At 42.8% G+C, this 20,761-nt stretch overlaps 1 protein-coding gene across 1 annotated transcript in view; it reads left to right on the top strand.

The window, feature by feature from the left end:
• Nucleotides 1-850: 850 nt before the first annotated feature.
• Nucleotides 851-20,761, top strand: part of LOC120049627 (protein mono-ADP-ribosyltransferase PARP14-like) — a 40,948-nt gene continuing 21,037 nt past the window's right edge. The window contains exons 1-3 of the mRNA XM_038995944.1: nucleotides 851-1,032; nucleotides 7,481-7,584; nucleotides 11,909-11,948. Of these exons, the coding sequence (XP_038851872.1) occupies nucleotides 861-1,032; nucleotides 7,481-7,584; nucleotides 11,909-11,948 (316 nt within the window). The 5' untranslated portion in view covers nucleotides 851-860. The remainder of the gene's footprint in view (nucleotides 1,033-7,480; nucleotides 7,585-11,908; nucleotides 11,949-20,761) is intronic.

Below are 20,761 nucleotides of genomic sequence, written 5' to 3'. Positions count from 1 at the left end.
ACCCTGCAGTGAATACCAGTCTATATCTACAGCAGCCTACAGATGTGGTCATTCTTTGGTGGCCAGCAGCAATGGCAGAAGCATACTCGTTCTCTCTGCTTGTTGAGCTAGGAAACCCTGATGTCCCCAAAGTACAAAACAAGTTGATCAAATATTTCCAGAGTAAAAAGTCCAACGGTGGTGATTGTCTAGTTGAAGTCTCAAATGGACAAAGAGCAGTTGTGCGGTTCCGGACAGAGGAGGGTAAGTTTTATAAAAGTTCACTTGTTTTTTCCACAAATTATACAGGCTGATGTGCATATTGAAATCAAAGGCATAAGGCTGTTTATAAGATACACTATTATGAAATAACAACCCTCATTTATTTTCATTGTCCTAATGGAAGGGTCAAATGTAAACTAAAGACGTGAAGCCACTTTCAGACATTTCACATTGAAAAACACATGATTTTGGAAAATTGTACTTTTGTTTTTTCACATATAAAGATTGAAGCGTCAACTTCACATCCCATGTTAAATCAAAAGGACACTAGAGTTACGCAATTAACACATTTGGAGCCACATGATTTTCTGAAATGTGTATTTTCTGTACATCATTTAAATGAAAAAATATATTTAGTTTTGAATATGTTTTATGTAAATTATTGTAGGCTATGCCTATGATAATTGGGTCGTTCCACCAGTTGAGTACGTTTTGGGTAGTGTAACTTGGTAAAAAAAATCGGGTTCAAATAATATCTTTTTTTCATCGAAGCATAAGCAAAAGTGAAACCAGAAAGAACATGCCTCACCCTGCAGTGAATATGCTGTCTATCTCTACAGCAGCCTACAGACTTGTTCAGTCATTGATGGCCAGCAGCAATGGCAGAAGCATACTCATTCACTCTGCTTGTTGAGCTAGGAAACCCTGATGTCCCCAAAGTACAAAACAAGTTGATCAAATATTTCCAGAGTAAAAAGTCCAACGGTGGTGATTGTCTAGTTGAAGTCTCAAATGGACAAAGAGCAGTTGTGCGGTTCCGGACAGAGGAGGGTAAGTTTTATAAAAGCACTTGTTTTTCCACAAATTATACAGGTTAATGTGCATATTGAAATCAAGGGCATAAGGCTGTTTATAAGATACACTATTATGAAATAACAACCCTAATTTATTTTCATTGTCCTAATGAAGGGTCAAATGTAAACTAAAGATGTGAAGCCACTTTCAGACATTTCACATTGAAAAACACATGATTTTGGAAAATGTTACTTTTGTTTTTTCAACATATAAAGATTGAAGCGTCAATTTCACATCCCATGTTAAATCAAAAGGACATTTGAGTTACGCAATTAACACATTTGGAGCCACATGGTTCTGAAATGTGTATTTTCTGGACATAATTTAAATGGGAAAAAATATTTTGTTTTGAATATGTTTTCTGTAAATTATTGTAGGCTTTGCCTATGATAATTGGGTCGGTCCACCAATTGAGTACCTTTTGGGTAGTGTAACTTGGTCCCCGAAATGTTTTTATTTCACACTTTCACATTGTCATAAAGAACACATGTTCAACTAAAAGAAAAAACATGTTTCCCCACCTCAAGAATAAACTACTCCTTATTATGTGTCAAATAAAGTAACAGGGTTGACCGTAACAGTGTTGACCGTAACAGGGTTGACGATTTAATCTTAAATCAGCCATGAATTCCCTTGTGACAGAAGGAATGGATGCTTGTTATGTGCACCGGGAGGGGCAATTGAAATCAAGCTTCACCCGAAAAATGTACGTTAAAACATTTCTAGCCTGTCTATCAATGGGTAACAGTGTTGACGTGCTATGCTCGACTGGCTAATGTTTTGATTTGACTATTAGATTTTCAATGTTTCTTTAGATTAAAATCACTAATCTATTTAATGAAGCTGCCAGTTGAGGACTTGTTAGGCATCTGTTTCTCAAACTAGACACTCTAATGTACTTGTCCTCTTGCTCAGTTGTGCACCGGGGCCTCCCACTTCTCTTTCTATTCTGGTTAGAGCCTGTTTGCGCTGTTCTGTGAAGGGAGTAGTACACAGCGTTGTACGAGAACTTCAGTTTCTTGGCAATCTCTTGCATGGAATAGCCTTCATTTCTCAGAACAAGAATAGACTGACGGGTTTCAGATGAAAGGTCTTTGTTTCTGGCCATTTTGAGCCTGTAATTGAACCCACAAATGCTGGTGCTCCAGACACTCAACTAGTCAAAAGAAGGACAGTTTTATTGCTTCTTTAATCAGTACAACAGTTTTTCAGTTGGTGCTAACATAATTGCAAAAGGGTTTTCTAATGATCAACTAGCCTTTTAAAATGATAAACTTGGATTAGCTAACACAACGTGCATTGGAACACAGGAGTGATGGTTGCTGATAATGGGCCTCTGTACGCCTATGTAGATATTCCATTTTAAAAAATCTGCCGTTTCCAGCTCCAATAGTCATTTAGTTATTTTAATGGACAAAAAATGTGCTTTTCTTTCAAAACAATAAATTTCTAAGTGACCCAAACTTTTGAACGGTAGCGTATATATGATGGGATGTAAAGACCTTATGGACAGTATATGGATAGAATATGTGGTATATCTGAAGAATACGTAGGATAGAATAGTATTTGTGCAGCTATTGGATAGGCCCCTGACTAGAATACAGTATATTCATACGAAGTGGGTAGAACAGTATGCAAACATTATTAAAGTGACCAGTGTTCCATGTCTATGCACATAGGGCAACAGCCTCTAAGGTGCAGGGTTGAGTAACCGGGTGGTAGACAGCTATTCACAGTGTCTAAAGTTCAGGGGAGGGTACTGGGCAGAGGCCGGCTAGTGGTTACTGTTTAACAGTCTGATGGCTTTGAGATGGAAGCTGTTTTGCAGTCTCTTGGTCCCAGCTTTGATGCACCTGTACTGACCTCGCCTTCTGGAAGGTAGCGGGCTGAACAGGCTGTGGATCGGGTGGCTGAGGTCCTTGATGATCTTTTTGGTCTTCCTGTAACACCGGGTGCTGTAGATGTCCTGGAGGGCAGGAAGTGCGCCACCGGTGATGCGTTGGGCAGACCGCACCACCCTCTGGAGAGCCCTGTGATCGCGGACATTGCAGTTGCAGTACCAGGCGGGGATACAGCCGGGACAGGATTCTCTCAATGGTGCATCTGTAAACATTTGTTTAAGTCTTAGGGGCCAGTATTATTCCAACCTCATAGCGTGGAAATGTATATAAAACACAGGTAATTCATGTTTTTCACTGCACTGGGCCTTTAAACAAGCACTATTTCTCCATTCATCACTCAAATTCAGCAGAGTAACCTGTTCTCTGGGCAGCTGAATGAGCAGAGACTGTATGTAATGTAGAGAATCCCTCACAAGCTTCAGACTGATTGCCAACAGGAAGAGGCTTCCAGAGAATTCTGAACAGCAGCCACAGTTTATTCTAGTGAAGCTAGTCAGAAGTAAAGTGAAAGTTGAAAGATTTCACCACACCCTGCAGTAAACATCTATGTCTACTTTTTCTTACTTTCTGCCCCCAATGTTCTTACTAGGGTAACTTTGATGTATAGATGATTCAAATCATATGATCCACACCAGATGAGGTTATGTGCATATTGAAATCAAAAGCAGACGGCTGTTTATAAGATACACTATTATGAATTAACAACCCTTATTTCATTTAATTTGTCCCAACGGAAAGGTCAAATGTAAGCTAATTATGTGAAGATACTTTCAGACATTCCACATTGTGTTTAGTTGCAAAAAATCGTTTAGTTTTACATATTTTTCTCTGAATTTTCAGTAAAAAAATGTTTTTTATTTGTAGGCTATATATCCTTGAAAATGATGCTGATTCATTATTTCGACTGGCAGAGAAAATATGCCCGTTTGTCTCGTCCAGACACGTTAATACATTTTACAGTGGAGATCGAATTGCAATATTGTAACAATGTTGCAAATGTCAGAGATAATGTCTAGATCACAGGAGGTTGGTTGCACCTTAATTGGGGAGGACGGGCTCGTGGTAATGGCTGGAGCTGAATTGTTTGAATGGTATCAAATGCATCAAACACACGGTTTGATGCCATTCCATTTGAACTGTCCTTCCCCTCAGCAGCCTCCACTGGTCCAGATGCTTTTTTACAGTGGAGATCAAGTTTATACGTTGCATGGATGGGCAGATGTATTAGTAGTAGTAGCAGTAGTTCAGTAGTAGTAGTAGTAGTAGTAGTGTGTTGCTAGGTAACGACGTAAACAATGGTACTTCTTATGAATGTACTGGCCACGTGTGTGTTGCCTAGTATATTATGGGCAGGATAGGCTCTAACAATGGGAATTCCAAACCACCCACTGTATAAAATAGTTTCACATATGAAGATTGAAGATTCAACAAAAGCACATTTGAATTCTGCAATTTACATGGAAAAATATTAAATCATGTCAGGTTGAATATGTTTTCTGTAAATTATTGTAGGCTACAATATTTGCTGTTGAATAAATAATTACATTGTCCTATAAAGACCACTACACAATCTATTGTTATAACTTTTTTGTGTGCATCAAGAATGGTCCACCACCCAAAGGACATCCAGCCAACTTGACACAACTGTGGGAAGCATTGGGGTCAACATGCGCCAGCATCCCTGTGGAACGCTTTCGACACCTTGTAGACTCCATTTCCCGAGGAATTGAGGCTGTTGGGGGCAACTCAATATTAGGAAGATGTTTTTAATGTTTTGTACACTCAGTGTATATCTGCTTTTTATTACTTTATGCCCCCAATGTTCTAACTAAAGTAACCTTTGCCATTCCTGCAGTCAACTACCAAAAGCACCCTCTTCGGCCTCAAGAGTTTGGCCTTTATATATATATATATACAGTACCAGTCAAAAGTTTGGACACACCTACTCATTCCAAGGTTGTTCTTTATTTTGACTATTTTCTACATGAATTAACACATATGGAATTATTAAGTAACCAAAAAAGTGTATATTCTAGATTCTTCAAAGTAGCCACCCTTTGCCTTGAAGACAGCTTTGCACACACTTGGCATTCTCTCAACCAGCTTCATGAGGTAGTCACCTGGAATGCATTACAATTAACAGGTGTGCCTTGTTAAAAGTTAATTTGTGGAATTTCTTTCTGTCCTAATGTGTTTGATCCAATCAGTTGTGTTGTGACAAGTTAGATGGGGTATAAAGAACATAGCCCTATTTGGTAATAGACCAAGTCCATATTATGGCAAGAATAGCTCAAATAAGCAAAGAGAAACGACAGTCCATCATTACTTTAAGACCTGAAGGTAAGTCAATCCTGAAAATTTCAAGAACTTTGAAAGTTTCTTCAAGTGCAGTCACAAAAACCATCAAGCGCTATGATGAAACTGCTCTCATGAGGACCACCACAGGAAAGGAAGACCCAGAGTTACCTCTCCTGCAGAGGATAAGTTCATTAGAGTTACCAGCCTTAGATTGCTGCCCTTTTGCAGTTCAAGTAACAGACACATCTCAACATCAACTGTTCAGAGGAGACTGCGTGATTCAGGCCTTCATGGTCGAATTGCTGCAAAGAAACCACTTCTAAAGGACACCAATAAGAAGAAGAGACTGCTTGGGCCAAGAAACACAAGCAATGGACATTAGACCGGTCTGATGAGTCCAAATTTGAGATTTTTTGGGTCCAACCGCCGCGTCTTTGTGAGATGCAGAGTAGATGAACGGACGATCTCCGCATGTGTGGTTCCCACCATGAAGCATGGAGGAGGAGGTGTGATGGTGCTTTGCAGCTGATACTGTCAGTGATTTATTTACAATTCAAAGCACACTTAACCAGCATGGCTACCACAGCATTCTGCAGCGATATGCCATCTCATCTGGTTTGCGCTTAGTGGGACTATCATTTGTTTTCAATAGGATAATGACCCAACACACCTCCAGACTGTGTAAGGGCTATTTGACCAAGAAGGAGAGTGATGGAGTGCTGCATCAGATGACCTGGCATCCACAATCACCCAACCTCAACACAGTTGAGATGGTTTGGGATGAGTTGGACTGCAGAGTGAAGGAAAAGCAGCCATCAAGTGCTCAGCATATGTGGGAACTCCTTCAAGACTGTTGGAAAAGCATTACAGTTGAAGCTGGTTGAGAGAATGCCAAGAGTGTGCAAAGCTGTCATCAAGGCAAAGGGTAGCTACTTTGAAGAATCTAAAATCTAAAATAGATTTTGATTTGTTTAACACTTTTTTGGTTACTACATGATAATTCTACAATGTAGCAAATAGTAAAAAAAAAAAAAAAAGTGAAAGGGTTTTGTTATATCTCAGTCGTCTGTGATGTACAGTATATAGAGTCATATTGGGACGCAAACTCAAAATGGTATACATTTCAACTCTATATCTGACATGGTACAGGTGTTTAACCATGTGTGTGAGGTGTATACTTCTGTTTTCGAAATAGATTTTTTTAAGACTACCAAGAAACACTCTGACCATGATTTAGCCCACTCCAGTATTACAATGACATGATGCACACTAGAATATGGCAGTGTTTCTGTCATTGGTAACATGTATCTTCTATTATCTTTTTGACTGCAATAAATAGAAACCTGCTGTTTACACATGTTTAAAAAAAAATATATATATTTTATTTTATCCCCTTTTTCTCCCCAATTTTTGTGGTATCCAATCGCTAGTAATTACTATCTTGTCTCATCGCTACAACTCCCGTACGGGCTCGGGAGAGACGAAGGTCGAAAGCCATGCGTCCTCCGAAGCACAACCCAACCAAGCCGCACTGCTTCTTTAACACAGCGCGCCTCCAACCCGGAAGCCAGCCGCACCAATGTGTCGGAGGAAACACCGTGCACCTGGCCCCCTTGGTTAGCGCGCACTGCGCCCGGCCCGCCACAGGAGTCGCTGGAGCGCGATGAGACAAGGATATCCCTACCGGCCAAACCCACCCTAACCCGGACGACGCTAGCCCAATTGTGCGTCGCCCCACGGACCTCCCGGTCGCGGCCGGCTGCGACAGAGCCTGGGCGCGAACCCAGAGACTCTGGTGGCGCAGTTAGCACTGCGATGCAGTGCCCTAGACCACTGCGCCACCCGGGAGGCCCTCTGTTTACACATGTTGATGTTGTTTACACATGTTGATGTTGTTTACACATGTTGATGTTGTTTACACATGTTGATGTTGGAGGTGATGGTGCTGGAGATGATTAATATGACGTTGAAAAGCAATGACAGTTCCCTGGTCAGGGTTAGTGGCTAGTTAGTTGAAATGTTGCTGTCAGTTAGATGATTATTTCCTGAACACCTACAAAGCACCTGTTTGGTAATATACAAATAAAGTGATACCCAAGGTCAAGTATAGAGAATAGGAATACTGTTGTCTGAAAAAATTCTCATGGCTGCGATTTCAGTTGCTGGTTTCAAACTTTGGAGCTTTATAAATTGGTAAGATTGTGTATTTTCTGTCCCATGCACAGCCAGGCAGAAGGTTCTTGGGAAGCAAGTGCATGAGATCAAGTTGGATCAAGGAGTGCTGAAACTGACTGTTCGACTGCCACCAGATGGGGTCACAAGTTCACAGGTCAGTGGTCCCTTAAAATGTCCAATCATGATTCTTTTACAGCCTTAAGACACTGTTGGTGTCTTTTTTTCCAAAATCGTATATACAGTACCATGATTTTGAGGGACAGATCAACATTTTCTGGGGAGTAGGGGCTGGTCCAACTCAAGGTGTCATAAAAAAAAGTGCACCCCCCAAAACAAAAAAATATTTTCACATGACCCTCCCCTTGCACTGTCAAATAAACTGAACACCCTCCCCTCTCATAGAATTAACTCAAAAGAATGTTTACGGCCAAAAATAATAATAACTGTAGTGACCCTGTGTTTATAAACGTAGATATCGACTTTTCCACTTCAGGATGCTTTTATGGCACAGACGATGTCACAATCTCCCTGCCTGTTTCATTACGCTGCAGACAATGATCAGATAGGGGGAAATCAGATTTTCAACTTTTTGATGCCATATTTATAATTACATAAAATATATGCAACTCATTTTCCACCAACAGATATCTGTGCCAATACACAACCAATAAACAAAGCATGCCAACTTCGGGCACTTCAATGGTTTGCATTTTCAACACCACAATCAATCTCGACAAACAGAAAATACATTTCTCCCTGCCTTGTAGGAGGCTTGGCAATGTCCGAATGTCATTAAGTTTTTGGTGTTTTGTAACAGATGTCACTTTCCATTCATCAATTGGCTGCTGCAGTTTGGATTGATTGATTGATTTTATTTGTCAGTTATAAAATACATATGTGCACAAAGATTTTTAAAGTCACCGGTATTGCACAATAAAGTCGGGGACTTATTTCTATTGTGGTAGCTATTGTTTACAGAAATACATATACAATTACATAGATAGAGAAGAAACAATGCTCAACCTCCAGATGAGTATGAGGGGGGAGTTTAAGTACAATTCTTACAAGCTTGTTTGGCTGGTAGCTTATTGTTTAGATGTTTGGGGCTGCTGGTAAATCGTGATGTGCAGTCATAATCAAAGTGACACTGGACTAGCACACTTGCCAGAGTCTTCAGGGTGTCTATAGTTAGGTTTCCATCCAATTGACGACAGATTTTAATGCGAATATTCAAAAATCTTCATAAAACAATATACCATTTCAGAGTTTCCTTTGGGAAAATTTGGCCCCGGACAACATGACAGGGAAGATTTATTTTACCGGACATTTGAGAAATTTAACGGACATCCATATTTTTTATTTTTTATTTCACCTTTATTTTTATTTCACGCAGTTTTCATTTACAACTGCGACCTGGCCAAGATAAAGCAAAGCAGTGCGACAAAAACAACAACACAGTTACACATAAACAAACGTACAGTCAATAACACAAAAGAAAAGAAAAATAGAAAGAATCTATGTACAGTGTGTGCAAATGTAGAAGAGTAGGGAGGTAGGCAATAGATAGACCATAGAGGCGAAAATAATTACAACTTAGCATTAATACTGGTGTGATATATGTGCAGTTGATGATGTGCAAGTAGAGATAGTGGGGTGCAAAAGAGCGATACTGGGGTGCAAAATAATAATATGGGGATGAGGTAGTCGGGTGTGCTATTTACAGATTGGCTGTGTACAGGTACAGTGATTGGTAAGCTGCTCCGACAGCTTATGCTTAAAGTTAGAGAGGGAGATAAGACTCCAGCTGTCAGAGATTTTAACACTAAACGTATCAGTGGCATTGTATGCATAGGCCTATAGGTTCAGTTGTCCACTGTATGATATAATTTTTTAAATAATTGAATATGAATTGAATATACAATGAAGAGAAGCTTAGGCCTAACCCCAGAGAGATAGAGAGAGAGATATGCCGGTGGCATGCTACGACACCAACATGCATTTCTTTATGTCAGATGGCTACTGCGTCTGCTATACAGATACAGCAATACAGAAGGAGGCTAATTTGTTAATGTTCTATCAGAATAATTTGTATAAAGGTAAGCATTATATTGTTATATTATAGGAGTAACTCTGGTAGGCCTGAAACAGTCTTCCTCAACTCAACTCAACTGTCAGAGTCAGTTGGAGCGCCAGGACGCACTGACTTCATATCATAGGCCTGCAGTATGTAAACATTAATAATAGCCACATCACACCAAACCTAACCATCACAAACACTTCTAAACTTTATCAGGGAAATACAAAAAGTACAGTGCATTGGAAAGTATTCAGACCCCTTCTCTTTTTCCACATTTTGTTACGTTACAGCCATATTCTAAAATTGATTAAATCAATTTTGTTTCTCATCAATCTACACCCAATACCCCATAATGACAAAAGCAAAAACAGGTTTTTAGAAATATTTGCAAATGTATTAAAAATAAAAACAGAAATACCTTAATAAGTATTCAGACCCTTTGCTATGAGACTCGAAATTGAGCTCAGGTGCATCATGTTTCTACAACTTGATTAGAGTCCACCTGTGGTAAATTCAATTGATTGGACATGATTTGGATAAGCACTGTCCTGTCTATATAAGGTCCCACAGTTGACAGTGCATGTCAGAGCAAAAACCCAGAGACAGGATTGTTTTCGAGGCACAGATCTGTGGAAGGGTATCAAAACATTTCTTCAGCATTGAAGGTCCCCAAGAACACAGTGGCCTCCATCATTCTTAAATGGAAGAAGTTTGGAACCACCAAGACTCTTCCTAGAGCTGGCCGCCTGGCCAAACTGAGCAATCGGGGGAGAAGGGCCTTGGTCAGGGAGGTGATCAAAAACCAGATGGTCACTCTGACAGAGCTCCAGAGTTCCTCTGTGGAGATGGGAGAACCTTCCAGAAGGACATCCATCTCTGCAGTACTCCACCAATTAGGCCTTTATGGTAGAGTGGCCAGAGGGAAGCCACTCATCAGTAAAAGGCACATGACAGCCCGCTTGGAGTTTCCCAAAAGGCACCTAAAGGACTCTCAGAACATGAGAAACAAGATTCTCTGGTCTGATGAAACAAAGATTGAACTCTTTGGCCTGATAGCCAAGAGTCACGCCTAGAAGAAACCTGGCACCATCCCAACGGTTAAGCATGTTTGTGGCAGCATCATGCTGTGGGGATGTTTTTCAGCGACAGGGACTGGGAGACTAGTCAGGATCAAGGGAAAGATGAATGGAGCAAAGTACAGAGAGATCCTTGATGAAAACCTGCGCGCTCAGCACCTCCGACTGGGGTGAAGGTTCACCTTCCAACAGGACAACGACCCTAAGCACACAGAATGTCCTTGATTGGCCCAGCCAGAGCCAGAGCTCGAACTTGAACCCGATCAAACATCTCTGGAGGTACCTGAAAATACCTGTGCAGCCATGCTCCCCATCCAACCTGAAAGGATTTGCAGAGAAGAATGGGAGAAACTCCCCAAATACAGGTGTGCCAAGCTTGTAGCGTCATACCCAAGAAGACTCGAGTGTCACGCCCTGACCTTAGAGCCTTTTTTATGTCTCTATTTGGTTTGGTCAGGGTGTGATTTGGGTGGGCATTCTATGTTCTTTATTTCTATGATTTTGTGTTTCTATGTTTTGGCCGGGTATGGTTCTCAATCAGGGACAGCTGTCTATCGTTGTCTCTGATTGGGAATCATACTTAGGCAACCTGTTTTGCCACCTTAGGTTGTGGATGTTGTTTTTGTTAGCTCTGTGTAGCCTTCAAGACGTTACATTCGTTGTTCTTTTGTTGTTTTGTTTGGTGTTCGTTTTTTTAATAAAGAGGCATGAACACGTACCACGCTGCACCTTGGTCTCCTTCCGACGACGTGCGTTACATCGAGGCTGTAAACGCTGCCAAAGGTGCTTCAACAAAGTACTGAGTAAAGGGTCTGAATATATATGTAAATGTGATATTTCAGTTTTATTTTATTTTTTTAGCAAAAAATTCCCCAAAAATGTTTTTGCTTTTTTGTCATTATGGAGTATTGTGTGTAGATTGATGAGGGGGGAAAAACAATTTAATCAATTTTAGAATAAGGCTGTAACATAACAAAATGTGGAAAGGTCAAGGTGTCCTGAATACTTTCTGAATGCACTGTAACTCAAGTCATTGTTCATAGAAAAAATACAAGCAGAAAAGCAAATATTAACCAGGGAAAACATACACTACCCTCCCTTGTGCCCAGTAAAAAAACACACAACCCTCCCCTATTTTGGATCACCCCTCCCCCAGTACATTTCTATCTGTCCCTAATGGTACATGTGTTTTAAGAAAGAGTAGTTTGGTCAATGCTCTGTAGGTGATTCTATCAACAACAAAAAAAAACGAAACATCTCTCCATTAAATAGTAAAATACAAAAAACAAGAAAAATAGTAATAACACAAGTTTTTTTATGTTTAGGAAACACCATCTGCTGTTAACTCAGGCAAACCAAATACTGGTAAGTGGGTTAAATTCAATTGTGGTCTATGTGGGAGGGGTTGTTTTGGTAGTGATGGAAATATGTCTGTAAAGCTGTACTAACAACTCTATGCTCAACATACGGCCTACGCACAAATGTATGTTGCTCATGATTCATGGACCAGGTCCAATGTTTGTGAAAGGAATGTTTTGTGTTCAATATCTTGTAATTTTTCATATTTTTTATTTATTTCACCTTTATTTAACCAGGTAAACTAGTTGAGAACAAGTTCTCATTTACAACTGCGACCTGGCCAAGATAAAGCAAAGCAGTGCGACACAAACAACAACACAGAGTTACTGTCACGTTCCTGACCTATTTCTGTTAGTTTGTTGTATGTGTTAGTTGGTCAGGACGTGAGGTTGGGTGGGCATTCTATGTTTTCTGTTTCTGTGTTGGTTTTGGGTTGCCTGGTATGGCTCTTAATTAGAGGCAGGTGTTTGGCGTTCCTCTAATTAAGAGTCATATTTAGGTAGGCGTTGTCACAGTGTTCGTTGTGGGTGATTGTCTTCCGTGTCTGTGTCTGTACACCACGCGGGACTGTTTACGGTTTGTTCGTTTTGTGTAGCCTATGTTTCCTATTCGTGCGTTCTTCTTGTTTTATGTAAGTTCGTCGTCTAGGTTTGTCTACACCGTTTATTGTTTTGTTAGTTTAGTCAAGTTCGTGTTTTCTTTAATAAATTATGTCATTTCACTACGCTGCGCCTTGGTTCGATCAATACTCCTCCTTTTCGGTAGAAGAGGAGGAGGACTGCCGTTACAGAATCACCCACCAAGAATCCAGAACCAAGCAGCGTAATTTGGAGCAACGGGGAAGTATACAGGACTTGTGGAGTTGGGAGCAAATATTTAACGGAGAAGGACCATGGGCTAAAGTGAATCACCGTCCATGGGAACAGCTGGAGGCAGCTCGGAGAGTGGAGGAAAAGAGAGAGAGGAACCGGAGTTATGAGGGAACGCGTCTGGCACGGAAGCCCAAAAAGCCCGTGAGTAACACCCAAAAATTTCTTGGGGGGGGGCTAAGAGGTAGTGGGCCAAGGGCAGGTAGGAGACCTGCGCCCACTTCCCAGGCTTACCGTGGAGAGCGGGAGTACGGGCAGGCGCCGTGTTACGCAGTAGAGCGCACGGTGTCTCCTGTACGAGTGCATAGCCCAGTGCGGGTTATTCCACCTCCCCGCACTGGTAGGGCTAGATTGGGTATTGAGCCAGGTGTCATGAGGCCGGCTCAACGCGTCTGGTCTCCAGTGCGTCTCCTCGGGCCGGCATACATGGCACCTGCCTTACGCATGGTTTCCCCGGTTCGCCTACATAGGCCGGTGCGGGTTATTCCACCTCCCCGCACTGGTCGGGCGACCGGGAGTATTCAACCAGGTAAGGTTGGGCAGGCTCAATGCTCAAGAGTGCCAGTACGCCTCCACGGTCCGGTATTTCCGGCGCCACCTCCCCGCCCCAGCCTAGTACCTACAGTGCCTACACTACGCACTAGGCTACCAGTGCGTCTCCTGAGCCCTGTTCCTCCTCCACGCACTCTCCCTGTAGTGCGTGTATCCAGTTCGGTGCCTCCAGTTCCGGCACCACGCACTAAGCCTCCTGTGCGTCTCCAGAGCCCTGTACACACTGTTTCTTCTCCCCCTACTAATCCTGATGTGCTTGTCCTCAGCCCGGTGTCACCAGTGCCGGTACCACGCACCAGGTATAGAGTGGGCTTTGAGAGTACAGTGTGCCCTGTCCCTGCTCCCCACACTAGTATGAAGGTGCGTATCCTTAGCCCGGTGCCTCCAGTTCCGGCACCACGCACCAGGTCTACTGTGCGCCTTATCTGGCCAGAGCCATCCGTCTCACCAGCGCCATCTGAGCCATCCGTCTCACCAGCGCCATCTGAGCCATCCGTCTCCCCAGCGCCGTCTGAGCCATCCGTCTGCAATGAGCCTGCAAAGCCGCCCGTCTGCCATGAGCCTGCAAAGCCGCCCGTCTGCCATGAGCCTGCAAAGCCGCCCGTCTGCCATGAGCCTACAGAGCCGCCCGCCAGACAGGAGCCGCTAGAGCCGCCCGCCAGACAGGAGCCGCTAGAGCCGCCCGCCAGACAGGATCCGCCAGAGCCGCCAACCAGACAGGATCCGCCAGAGCCGCCAACCAGACAGGATCCGCCAGAGCCGCCAACCAGACAGGATCCGCCAGAGCCGCCAACCAGACAGGATCCGCCAGAGCCGTCAGCCAGCCATGAGCGTCGAGAGCCGTCAGCCAGCCATGAGCGTCGAGAGCCGTCAGCCAGCCATGAGCGTCGAGAGCCGTCAGCCAGCCATGAGCGTCGAGAGCCGTCAGCCAGCCATGAGCGTCGAGAGCCGTCAGCCAGCCATGAGCGTCGAGAGCCGTCAGCCAGCCATGAGCGTCGAGAGCCGTCAGCCAGCCATGAGCGTCGAGAGCCGTCAGCCAGCCATGAGCGTCGAGAGCCGTCAGCCAGCCATGAGCGTCGAGAGCCGTCAGCCTGCCATGAGCGTCGAGAGCCGTCAGCCTGCCATGAGCGTCCAGATTCGTCAGTCAGCCATGAGCTGCCCTTCAGCCAGCAACGGCTATATACCCAGAACTGCCCCTCAGTCCAGAGCTGTCTCTCTGTCCGGAGCTGCCTTTCAGTCCGGAGTTGCCCCTCTATCATGATCTCCCTCTCTATCTTGATCTACCTCTTTATTCTTATCTATCCCTCTGTCTGGTGCTATCCCTCTGTCTTGATCAATCTCTCTGTCCCGGTGCTGTCCCTGTCATTTATGTTACTAAGAGGATTTTGTGGGGGTAAATTGAGGGTGGACATTTGTAGGGGGAGAGGGAGGCTAGGATTGATTATGGTGGGGTGGGGACCTCGCCCGGAGCCTGAGCCACCACCGTGGTCAGATGCCCACCCAGACCCTCCCCTAGACTTTGTGCTGGTGCGCCCGGAGTTCGCACCTTATGGGGGGGGTTATGTCACGTTCCTGACCTATTTCTGTTAGTTTGTTGTATGTGTTAGTTGGTCAGGACGTGAGGTTGGGTGGGCATTCTATGTTTTCTGTTTCTGTGTTGGTTTTGGGTTGCCTGGTATGGCTCTTAATTAGAGGCAGGTGTTTGGCGTTCCTCTAATTAAGAGTCATATTTAGGTAGGCGTTGTCACAGTGTTCGTTGTGGGTGATTGTCTTCCGTGTCTGTGTCTGTACACCACGCGGGACTGTTTACGGTTTGTTCGTTTTGTGTAGCCTATGTTTCCTATTCGTGCGTTCTTCTTGTTTTATGTAAGTTCGTCGTCTAGGTTTGTCTACACCGTTTATTGTTTTGTTAGTTTAGTCAAGTTCGTGTTTTCTTTAATAAATTATGTCATTTCACTACGCTGCGCCTTGGTTCGATCAATACTCCTCCTTTTCGGTAGAAGAGGAGGAGGACTGCCGTTACAGTTACACACGTAATAAACAAGCGTACAGTCAATTACACAATAGAAAAAAAAGAATACAGTGATTGACAGAGTCGAAAGCCTTGGCCAGGTCGATGAAGACGGCTGCACAGTACTGTCTTTTATCGATGGCGGTTATGATATCGTTTAGTACCTTGGCTGAGGTGCACCCATGACCAGCTCGGAAACCGGATTGCACAATCATTTTTATCATACACTGTTTCATGATTATTGTAAACAATTCCTGTAAAATAGCCAGGGTGCTGTTGAGCCACTTGTACTGTAACTGATCTAGTCCAGCTGCAGGCCCACAGCAGATGGTTGGTCACTAACCTACAGGCCATAGTTATTCCCTACCACATACATACATGTTAACTCCTCCTTTTCTTTCCAAGAACCCTTTCCTCTGTACCGAGATCCCTTTCCTACTTCCTCAATTCCTATATTGGTTTCCTCCTAACCTAGCTCCCTTTTCTTCCCTAGCTTCCTCCTTACCTTATCTCCTATATTTCTTTTACTAGGCAAGTCAATTCAGAACAAATTCTTATTTACAATGACGGCCTATGAACTGTGGGTTAACTGCCTTGTTCAATGGCAGAACGACAGATTTTTACCTTGTCAGCTCGGGGATTCGATCTAGCAACCTTTCGATTAATAGTTCAACGCTCTAACAACTAGGCTACCTGCCGCCCCTTTTCTCCTTCCCTATATCCCTTTCCTTATTTTCTTTCCTAGCTCTTTCCTTCTTTCCTTTCCTAGCTTTCTTTCCTCCTTTCCTAGCTCCCTTTCCTTTTTTACTTTCCTAGCTCTCTTTCCTACTTTTTCCTAGTTTCTTCATTTTTCCAAAATTCAGTTTGGGATTTTCCTGAATTCTGTTTTCTTGGTAAAAAAAATTCCTGGTTTGGTTTTTCGTTTTCGTTTTTTCGCTTTCAAAAATATAAATGTTCACAGAGAAACGTGTCAAAGAGTCCATGTCAAAGCCTAAAAGCGCCAACAAGGGTCAATTTTGACACCAAGGGGTCATAAATGTTGTAATTTCTTAACCTTTTCTTGATCTTTCTGAAATTTTAGGACTATTTTCTGACAAAAACACACAGTTTACCATGATTTCGGGGTTAATAGGGAGGAATTAAGGAAATTAATAGGGAGGAATTCTTTTTTTTTTTTTCTTGCTTCCTTTTCTTTCTTAACTTCCTTTCCTCCCTGCCTAGCTCCCTTTCCTCCTTTCTTAGTTATCTTTCCTCCTTTCTTAGTTATCTTTCCTTTCCTAGCTCCGTTTCTAATTTCCTTTCCTAGCCCCCTTTCCTCCTATCCTTTCTGAGCTTCCTTTCCTTATTTCCTAGCTCTCTTTCCTCCTTTCCGAGCTATCTTCCCTTTCCTAGCTCCCTTTTCTCCTCGACTTTCCCAGCTCATTTCCTTTCCTCCTATCCTTTGAGCTTCTTTTCCGTCTTTTCCTAGACCCCTTTCCCTATTTTATTTTCCTAGCTCCCTTTCCTTTCTTCCTTTCCTAGCTTCATTTCTTCCTATTCTTGCTCTCTTTCCTTAATTAGCTTATTTTCCTCTCCTCCTCTCTTAGCTCCATTTTCTTTCCTCCTTTCCTAGGAAAGAGAGCTGGGAAAGGGGGAAATTAGTCTAGGAATCGAGGAAATGAAAGGAAATTCCTTTCACAAGGAATGGAAACAAGGAAAGGAAGCTAGGAATGGAGGAAAGGAAACAGAAGTAGGAACGGAGGAGGGGAAAGGAAGCTAGGGAAGGAAAGGGAGCAAGGAAACAAGGAAAGTAAAGGGAGTTAAGAAAAGGATCGGAGGAAAGGGAGCCAGAAAATAGAGGGGAGCAGTGGCAATTTTAGCATGTAAATCTTGGTGGTGCAAAAGAAAGAAAGTGGGATGCATGCCAGCAAAGCCACTACACAACATTAAACAATACATTAATTGCACTATAATGGTGACAAACGGTGCCCACAAACTGTTAGGGCCTACATAAAGCTGTCCCAACCTCAGAGTCCGAACAGCAGTCCCAACACCTTACCACTGCTACATCTGGCTATCAGCGGAGCCTTGTCTGGCAGCAAAACAGTTCATTCAGCCTCATTTACTGCCTTTAAAAAAACATATCTGATATGGCTGGCTTGCTTAAACAAATGTGGTTTCTACTGACAATTGAGAAGTACAAACTATGGCATAAGGGGACAACAAGCGGATAAGAAACAATCCATAATTTCGATTAAGACATTAATGAGCGTGCTAGGACGGACGTAGTCAATGTAACTATTTGTTTAGCACTTTTGAAATGTACAGCGACAGAATTCAGAACATGTGTCGTTCTTACAGTGTTCTCCCTGTACACCAAGTCAGAACCGTAGGATAAATAAAGGGGCATATAAGCAGACAATGAAAGCTCTTACAGTATTCAATGATTACATGTCTCAAAGACAGGTTATAGGCTACATGTGCACGACCAAGTCAGAACAGTAGGCGAAATTAACAAACTATAGTTTTGGCAAGTCAGTTAGGACATCTACTTTGTGCATGACACAAGTAATTTTCCCAACAATTGTTTACAGACAGATTATTTCACTTATAAATCACTGTATCACAATTCCAGTGGGTCAGAGGTTTACATACACTAAGTTGACTGTGCCTTTAAACAGCTTGGAAAATTCCAGAAAATGATGTCATGGCTTTAGAAGCTTCTGATAAGCTAATTGACATAATTTGAGTCAATTGGAGGTGTACCTGTGTATGTATTTCAAGGCCTACCTTCAAACTCAGTACCTCTTTGCTTGACATCATGGGAAAATCAAAAGAAATCAGCCAAGACCTCAGAAAAAACATTGTCGACCTCCACAAGTCTGGTTCATCCTTGGGAGCAATTTCCAAACACCTGAAGGTACCACGTTCATCTGTACAAACAATAGTACACAAGTATACACACCATGGGACCACGCAGCTGTCATACCGCTCAGGAAGGAGACGTGTTCTGTCTCCTAGAGATGAACGTACTTTGGTGCGAAAAGTGCAAATCAATCCCAGAACAACAGCAAAGGACTTTGTGAAGATGCTGGAGGCGGAAACACAGTAAAATGAGTCCTATATCGACATAACCAAAAAGGCCGCTCAGCAAGGAAGAAGCCACTGCTCCAAAACAAGCATACTTCCAAAGTTGTGGAAAAATGGCTTAAGGACAACAAAGTCAAGGTATTGGAGTGGCCATCACAAAGCCCTGACCTCAATCCTATAAAAGATTTGTGGGCAGAACTGAAAAAGCACGTGTGAGCAAAGAGGCCTACAAACCTGACTCAGTTACACCAGCTCTGTCAGGAGGAATGGGCCAAAATTCAACCAACTTATTGTGGGAAGCTTGTGGAAGGCTAACTGAAACGTTTGACCCAAGTTAAACAATTTACATGCAATGGTACTAAATACTAATTGAGTGTATGTAAACTTCTGACCCACTGGGAATGTGATGAAATAAATAAAAGTTGAAATAAATCATTCTCTCTAGTATTATTCTGACATTTCACATTTTAAAATAAAGTGGTGATCCTAACTGACCTAAGACAGGGGATTTTTACTAGGATTAAATGTCAGGAATTGTGAAAAACTGAGTTTAAATGTATTTGGCTAAGGTGTATGTAAAGTTCCGACTTCAACTGTGCAGTCGTGGCCAAAAGTTTTGAGAATGACACAAATATGAATTTCCACAAGTTTGCTGCTTCAGTGTCTTTAGATATTTTTGTCAGATGTTACTATGGAATACTGAAGTGTAATTACAAGAATTTCATAAGTGTCAAGGGCTTTTATTGACAATTACATGAAGTTGATGCAAATAATCAATATTTGCAGTGTTGACTATTCTTTCTCAAGACCTCTGCAATCCGCCCTGGCATGCTGTCAATTAACTTCTGGGCCACATCCGGACTGATGACAGCCCATTCTTGCATAATCAATGCTTGGAGTTTGTCAGAATTTATGGGGTTTTGTTTGTCCACCTGCCTCTTGAGGATTGGCCACAAGTTCTCAATGGGATTAAGGTCTGGGGAGTTTCCTGGCCATGGACCCAAAATATCGATGTTTTGTTCCCCGAGCCACTTAGTTATCACTTTTGCCTTATGGCAAGGTGCTCCATCATGCTGGAAAAGGCATTGTTCGTCACCAAACTGTTCCTGGATGGTTGGGAGAAGTTGCTCTCGGAGGATGTGTTGGTACCATTCTTTATTCATGGCTGTGTTCTTAGGCAAAATTGTGAGTGAGCCCACTCCCTTGGCTGAGAAGCAACCCCACACATGAATGGTCTCAGGATGTTTTACTGTTGGCATGACACAGGACTGATGGTAGCGCTCACCTTGTCTTCTCCGGACAAGCTTTTATCCGGATGCCCCAAACAATCGGAAAGGGGATTCATCAGAGAAAATTACTTTACCCCAGTCCTCAGCAGTCCAATCCCTGTACCTTTTGCAGAATATCAGTCTGTCCCTGATGTTTTTCCTGGAGAGAAGTTGCTTCTTTGCTGCCCTTCTTGACACCAGGCCATCCTCCAAAAGTCTTCGCCTCACTGTGCGTGCAGATGCACTCACACCTGCCTGCTGCCATTCCCGAGCAAGCTCTGTACTGGTGGTGCCCAGATCTCGCAACTGATTCAACTTTAGGAGACGGTCCTGGCGCTTGCTGGACTTTCTTGGGTGTGCTGAAGCCTTCTTCATAACAATTGAACCGCTCTCCTTGAAGTTCTTGATGATCCGAAAAATGGTTGATTTAAGTGCAATCTTACCGGCAGCAATATCCTTGCCTGTGAAGCCCTTTTTGTGCAAAGCAATGATGACGGCACGTGTTTCCTTGCAGGTAACCATGGTTGACAGAGGAAGAACAATGATTCCAAGCACCACCCTCCTTTTGAAGCTTCCAGTCTGTTATTTGAACTCAATCAGCATGACAGAGGGATCTCCAGCCTTGTCCTCGTCAACACTCACACCTGTGTTAACGAGAGAATCACTGACATGATGTCAGCTGGTCCTTTTGTGGCAGGGCTGAAATGCAGTGGAAATGTTTTTGGGGGATTCAGTTCATTTGCATGGCAAAGAGGGACTTTGCAATTAATTGCAATTCATCTGATCACTCTTCATAACATTCTGGAGTATATGCAAATTGCCATCATACAAACTGAGGCAGCAGACTTTGTGAACATTTATATTTGTGTCATTCTCAAAACTTTTGGCCACGACTGTATTTACCTCTGTGCCAAATTGTGTGCTTTTATCACAAAGTTTACTACTGAGTCCACATTTTCAGTTTAGCAGCGTACCACTAGTTTACAAAAGATAGATTATTTCTTAATTCCTCTATATTAACACAGAAATCATGGTAAATAGTTTTTTGTT

The sequence above is a fragment of the Salvelinus namaycush genome, chromosome 1, assembly GCF_016432855.1.
Source record: "Salvelinus namaycush isolate Seneca chromosome 1, SaNama_1.0, whole genome shotgun sequence".
Classification (NCBI taxonomy): Eukaryota; Metazoa; Chordata; class Actinopteri; order Salmoniformes; family Salmonidae; genus Salvelinus; species Salvelinus namaycush.
Note: the sequence above shows the minus strand (reverse complement) of the source record. Positions and strands in the feature narration are given on the sequence as shown.